General features: G+C 60.9%; 1 protein-coding gene across 1 annotated transcript; it reads left to right on the top strand.

Annotated features, from left to right (window-relative positions):
• Nucleotides 1-1,131: 1,131 nt before the first annotated feature.
• LOC113990513 (B-cell antigen receptor complex-associated protein alpha chain-like) lies at nucleotides 1,132-3,897 on the top strand (the record flags this gene model as incomplete). Its single annotated transcript, XM_039383480.1, has 4 exons — nucleotides 1,132-1,558; nucleotides 2,313-2,431; nucleotides 3,470-3,538; nucleotides 3,644-3,897. Coding segments are annotated over 4 exons (726 nt in total), but the record flags the coding sequence as incomplete, so codon positions are not given.
• Between the last annotated feature and the right edge of the window lie 2,880 nt (nucleotides 3,898-6,777).

Raw genomic sequence — 6,777 nt, forward strand, 5'->3', positions numbered from 1 at the left:
CCCCGGGGAAATTTTGGGTGGGCGTGGCCTCCCGGGGTCACTGGGCCGCGTCTCCTGTTTTTGGGGCCTCGGCGGGGACTGTGAGGGGATGAAGGGGGCTCCCCAAAATCGGAGGCCTCTCCCAAACTGGGGGGTCACAAGACCCCTGCTCATCCTCATCCTGCTCCTCGCAGGTAGGATTTGGGTCTGGGGGTCTCAGTTTTGGTCTGGGGGGGTCTCAATTTGGGTCTGAGGGGTCTCTGGGGTTTCAGTTTGGGTCAGGGGGTCTCAGGCTTTGGGTCTGGGGGTCTCAGGGGTCCCAAGGCCTCAGTTTGGGTCTGGGAGCCTTGGTTCTGGGGGTCTTAGTTTGGATTTGGGGGTCTTAGTTTGGATTTGGGGGTCTTAGTTTGGATTTGGGTATCTCAGTTTGGGTCAGGGGGGCTCAGGATTTGGGTCTGGGGATCTCAGGCTTTGGATCTGGGAGTCTCAGGTTTCTCAGGGTTTGGGTCTGGGAGTCTCAGTTTGGGTCTTGGGGGTTTCAATTTGGGTCTGGGGGTCTCAGTTTGGGTCAGGGGGGTTTAGGATTTGGTTCTGAAGGTCTCAGGGATCCCAAGGTCTCCATTTGGGTCTGGGGGTCTCAGGGTTTGGGTCTGGGGAGTCTCAGGGGGTCTCAGCATCGGTTTTTGTCCCCCACACCTGTGTCAAAATGTCCCCCATCCCCCCCCAACCAGTATTTCCTGTCCCCAAACTGGGACAGGGAACCGAAACTGAGAGGGGGGAGGGGGGGAACTGAGAGGGGCTGGGGGGCCCCAATGACCTTCTGATGGGTCTGGGGGACCTTCAGAGACCCCGGGGGGACCCCCAATGACCCCTCACTGTTCTGGGAACTCCCAAAGAACCCCCTCCAGCATGGACAGGGACCCCCAGTGACCCCCCCGGGGTCAGTCGCCCTCCGTGGGTGTTGGGGTGCTCCGGGGGACCCCCAGCAGGGACAGGGACCCCCAGTGACCCCCCCGGGGTCGGTCGCCCTCCGTGGGGGTTGGGGAGCTCCGGGGGACCCCCCATAACCCCCCTCTGTCCCCGCAGGCTCCCAGTGCTCCCAGACCCCCCCCCCAAGGCTGCGCCCCGTGCCCGACCCCCTCCCTGCCTCCCTCCCCGGAGCCCCCCGAGACGCCGACCCCCGTGACCGTGACCACCGGGAGCCCCCCGAGCCCCTCCTGCTCCCCGGCCCCGCCCCGGGGGTGGCTCCGGGTGTGGGGGGGGCCCCCCTCCCGCGAGGGGCGCGTGGGGACCCCCCTGACCCTCGAGTGCCACTTCCGAGGCCCCCCCGACACCGCCCTGACCTGGCTCCAGGCGTGTCCCCCCGGGCTCGGGGAGGTCCCCCGGAGCTGCCCCTGGCCCCAGGAGGTGGTGGCCACCCGGGGGGGCCGCCGGATGGACTGGGTGGTGCGGGAAGGGGGGGGAAGCTCCACCCTGACCTTCCCCAAACTGTCCCACAACGACTCCGGGCTCTTCTTCTGCCGCGTGGAGTCCGGGGGGGAGACGGCCCAGAGCTGCGGCACCTTCGTCAGGGTCCTCGGTGAGTGGGGGGTGCGGGGGGGTCTCAGCCGGGTCACTCGGCCCCTCCCGGTGCCCCCAGTATGGTACCAGTATAGCCCAGTCCCTCCCAGTTTAACCCAGTCCGTCCCAGTCCCCTCCAAGGGTATCCCAGCGCCCCCCAGCCCTGCGGCACCTTCGGGAGGGTCCAGGGGGTCTCGGGGGGGTCAGGGGGGTTGGGGGGTCTCATCTGAGTCACCTGGTCCCTCCCATTGCCCCCAGCGTGGTACCAGTATAGCCCAGTGCCCCCAGTCCCTCCCAGTATAACCCAGTCCATCCCAGTCCCCTCCAAGGGTATCCCAGTGCCCCCCAGCCCTGCGGCACCTTTGGGAGGGTCCAGGGGGTCTCGGGGAGGAGTCGGGGGGGGCTGGGGGTCTCATCTGAGTCACTGGTCTTTCCCAGTCCATCCTAGTTCCCTCCCAGTATAACCCAGTCCATCCCAGTCCCCTCCCAGTATAACCCAGTGCTACCATGAGCCCCCCCAGTCCATCCCAGTGCCCTGCAGTGCCCCCCAGTCCCTCCCAGTATAACCCAGTGCCCTGCACTCCCTCCCAGTATACCCCAGTCCCTCCCAGTGTGACCCAGTCCCTCCCAGTATACCCCAGTCCCTCCCAGTATACCCCAGTCCCTCCCAGTATACCCCAGTCCCCCCCAGTATACCCCAGTCCCTCCCAGTATACCCCAGTCCCTCCCAGTGTACCCAGTCCCTCCCAGTTACCCAGTCCCCATTCACGCAGAGCCGGTTCCCGCCCCGTTCCTGGCGCTGAGGGAGAGCACCAAGAACCGGATCCTGACGGCGCAGGGGGTGCTGCTGCTGCTCTGCTCGGCCGGGCCGGGGCTGCTGCTGCTGCTCAGGGTGGGACACTGGGACAAACTGGGACAACTGGGACAGGGGGACACCAACTGGGACACTGGGACCCCCAGTTCTGTCACTGGGACCCCCAATTGGACACTGGGACCCCCAGTTGGGATACTGGGGACACCAACTGGAACTTTGGGACCCTTAAATGGGACACTGGGGACACAAATTGGGACATTGGGGACACCAACTGGGATGCTGGGGACACTAATTGGGACATTGAGACACCAACTAGGACACTGGGGACACCAACTGGGATGCTGGGCACACCAACTGGGACACTGGGGACACCAGGTGGGACATTGGGACCCGTAAATGGGACACTGGGGACACCAATTGAGACATTAGGGACATTAATTGAGACCCTGGGGACACCAGTTGCCCCCCAGGTCCCCCTAAATCCCCCCTGGGTAACCTCAATCCCCCTCGACACCCCCAACCCCCTCTGATACCCCCAATTTCCCCCCGGATGCCCCAAAACCCCTTCAACCCCCCCGTACCTCCCAGTTCCCCCCAAATTCCCCTCAGTTCCCCCCAATCTCCTCCTGCCATCCCCAAATCCCCCCAGTCCTCCCCAGAGACACCCAACCCCCCCTGGCCACCCCAAAACCCCCCTGTGCCCTCTTTCCCCCCCCCGGCCACCCTTAAATGCCCCCTGGTGCCCCCAGAAAACCCCCCCTGGCCACCCCAAAACCCCCCTGGTGCCCCCAAACCCCCCCTGGCCACCCCAAAACCCCCCTGTGCCCTCTTTCCCCCCCCCGGCCACCCTTAAATGCCCCCTGGTGCCCCCAGAAAACCCCCCCTGGCCACCCCAAAAAAACCCCCCTGTACCTCTACCCCCCCCCCCGCCATCCCTAAATCTCCCCTGCTGCCCCCCAAAACCCCATTGGCCACCCCAAAAATTCCCTTTTCCCCCTTTCCCCCCGCCCCGGCCACCCCTAAACCCCCCCTAGCCACCCCTAAATCCCCTCTGGTGCCCCCAAAGCCCCCCTGGCCGCTCCAACCCCCCCCATGCCCCCTTTTCCCCCCCCACAGAAGCGCTGGGCCAACGAGCAGCTGCTGCACCCCGAAAAAACCACATGCGAGGAGGAAAACCTCTACGAGGTGACATTCCGGGGGGTCCCTGCACCCCAAAATCGTGCTGGGGGGGTCTATCACCCCCTAAACCCCCCCAAACCGACCCAAATCCCCCCCTTTCCTCATTTTCAGGGGCTGAACCTGGACGAGTGTTCGATGTATGAGGACATTTCCCGGGGGGTCCAACCCACCTACCAGGACGTGGGGACCCTCCCCGGCGACTCCCAGCTGGAAAAGCCCTGAGGGACCCCCCGAAAAAGGGGGGTGGGACCCCCCCGGGAAGGGGTTTGGGACCCCCTGGCTCTGCTTGGGCCCCCCCAATGCTCTGCTCTGGTGACACAAGGCCGTGCTGACCCCTCCCAAAATAAAGCTGCTGCGCTGCCGGACGGGTTCTGTGGGTTTTGGGGGGTTAGTTACTCGTTAGTAATTAACGAGTGGTTAATTAATCAGCAAGGGGAGGCAGGTGAGAGCAGAGATGCCTCAGAGTCTGATGGGAAGGGGGGTCTTGTAGTGACCCCCATTTTTCCCCTATTATCCCCCATTTTCCTTCTTCATCCCCTATTTTCCCCATTTTCCCTCATTTCCCCCATTTTCCCTCATTATCCCCCATTTTCCCCATTACCCCGTTTTCCCTCATTTCCCCCATTTTCCCCCCATTTTTCCCCATTATCCCCTATTTTCCCTTATTTCCCCCATTCCCCCCCCATTTTTCCTCATTATCTCCTATTTTCCCCATTATTCCCATTTCCGCGTTATCTCCTATTTTCCCTCATTTCCCCCCATTATCCTCTATTTTCCCCTCACTCTCCCATTTTCCCTCACTTTCCCTCCATTATCCCCCCTTTTTCTCTCAGACACCCATTTCCCCTCATTTTCAACCATTATCCCTTCTTTTCCCTCCATTATCCCATATTTTCCCCCATTGTTCCCTGTTTCCCCCATTATCCCACATTTCTCCCCTATTATTTCCCATTTTCCCTCATTATCTGACATTTTTCCCTATTATCCACCATTTTTCCCCATTATGCCCCGTTATCCCCCATTTCTTCCTCCTTATCCCCCATTTCCCCCTCACTATCCCCCATAATCTCCCATTTTCCCCCATTACCCCTCATTTTCCCCATTTCCCCCTCACTCTCCCCCATTACCCTCCCACTTCTCTCCCTTTCTCCCCTATTTCACCTCATTTTACCCCATTTCCCCCCATTATCCTACATTTCTACCCCATTATCCTCCATTTCTCCCCCACTATCCCCTATTTTCTCCCATTTCCCCCCCATTATCCTCCATTAACCCCCATTTCCCACAATTTCCCCCCATTCTCTCCCATTTCCCCTCTCTCTCCTCCATTTTCCCTCATTTACCCCATTCTCCCCATTATCTCTCATTTTTGCCCATTTCCCCCCATTCCTCCCATTTCCCCTCATTCTCCCCCCACTTCCTTCCCATTTCCCCTCATTTTCCTTCCATTTTTCCCCATTTCCTCCCATATCCTTCTGTTTCCCCCTCACTGTCCCATTTTCCTCCATTTCCCCCCCATTATCCCTCATTTCCCCCCATTTCCCTCCCATTTCCCCCCATTTCCCTCCCATTATCCCCCATTTCCCTCCCATTATCCCCATTTTACCCCATTTCCCTCCCATTTCCCCCATTATCCCCCATTTTCCCCTCACGCTCCCTCAGCCCCTCTTCCCCCCTTCCCCCCCCGCCCTGCGCGCTCCTTTTCCCGCCTTTTCCCCCTCAGCCAATCAGCGCCGGTCTCACCGGCCCCTCAGCCAATCAGCGCCGAGCGCGGGAAATTGGAACCCCGATGGCGCGTGAGGGGGGAAATGGGGGGATTTGAGGGGGAACTGAGGGGTAATGGGGGGAATCTGAGGGGAAATGGGGGGGAATTGAGGGGTAATGGGGGGAATCTGAGGGGAAATGGGGGGGAATTGAGGGGTAATGGGGGGAATCTGAGGGGAAATGGGGGGGAATTGGGGGCAATGGGGGGAATCTGAGGAGGAAATGGAGGGGAATTGGAGGTTCCTCAGGGTGCCGGGAGGGTCTCACAGGGGCAATGGGGGGTGGGATCTGAGGGGGAATTGGCGGGTCCTGGGGGAGAACCTGAGGGGGAAATGGGGGTCCCGGGGGAATCAGGGGGAGCCCTGGTGGGTGCAGGGGGTGTCCTGGGGGGTCACTGCGGATCCTGGGAGGGGCTGAGGGGTCAATGGGGATCTGGGGGGGTTAATGGGTGTCCCGGGGGGGCACACAAAACCTCATTTTTTCCAGCCTTTTCCCTCCCTGCCTGCACTGTCCCCCCTGCCTGCACTGCCCCCCTGCCTGCGCTACCCCCCCTGCCTGCACTGCTGGAGGGGGAGCACTAGAACATTTTTTGGGAGGGGGGACTGGAGCCGAGGGGTCCCTATAGGGCCCAGGACTGTCCCTGTGGGGCTGAGGGGTCCCTATGGGGCCCAGAACTGTCCCTGCAAGGCCAATGGATCCCTATAGGGCCCAGGAGACCTATAGATCCCTATGGGGCCAAGAGGTCCCCATAGGGCCCGGGACTGTCCCTATAGAGGCAAGGGGTCCCTATAGGGCCCAGGACTGTCCCTATGGGGCTGAGGGGTCCCTATAGGGCCCAGAACAGTCCCTGTGGGGCTGAGGGATTTCTATGAGATGAAAGGCACCCCCTCCCCCTCCATTTTGGGGGTCCCTCCTCTTATTTTGGTGTCCCCTCTTGGCCAGGCTCTGGCCCCTCCCCTTTTATTTTGGGGTCCTCCATTTGAGGGTCTCCCTTTTTTGGGCTCCTACCCCCACACCTTTTTGGGGTGACAGCCCAAGTTTATGGCCCCTCCCCTTTTTCTGGGAGGTCCCCATCCCCCATTTCTTCCCCCTACCCTCCAGTTTGGGGTCTCTCCCGCCCATTTTGGGGTCTCAAGCCCCATTTTTGGGGTCTCAGGCCCCATTTTGCGGTCCCCCATTTTGGGATCTCCTGCCATTTTGAGTGTCCCCCCTAGATTTTGGGAGGTTTCCACCCCATTCTGGAGGATTTCCACCCCATTTTGGGGTCCCCTCTCCCCATTTTGGGTTCCCGCCCCCATCTTTGGGGCTTTCCTCCCCATTTTAGATTCCTCCCCACTTTGGGTCTCCCCCCCTATTTTGGGGTCTTCCCCCCCCCCTTTTGGGGTCTTACCACCACCACATTTTGGGGTCCTCACCCCATTTTGGGGTCCCCCCCCATTTTGGGGTCCCCCAGATTTTGGGGGCTTTCCACCCCATTTTGC

Source organism: Pipra filicauda, unplaced genomic scaffold (genome assembly GCF_003945595.2).
Source record: "Pipra filicauda isolate LSUMZ 115617 unplaced genomic scaffold, ASM394559v2 scaffold1135_size71042_pilon, whole genome shotgun sequence".
Classification (NCBI taxonomy): Eukaryota; Metazoa; Chordata; class Aves; order Passeriformes; family Pipridae; genus Pipra; species Pipra filicauda.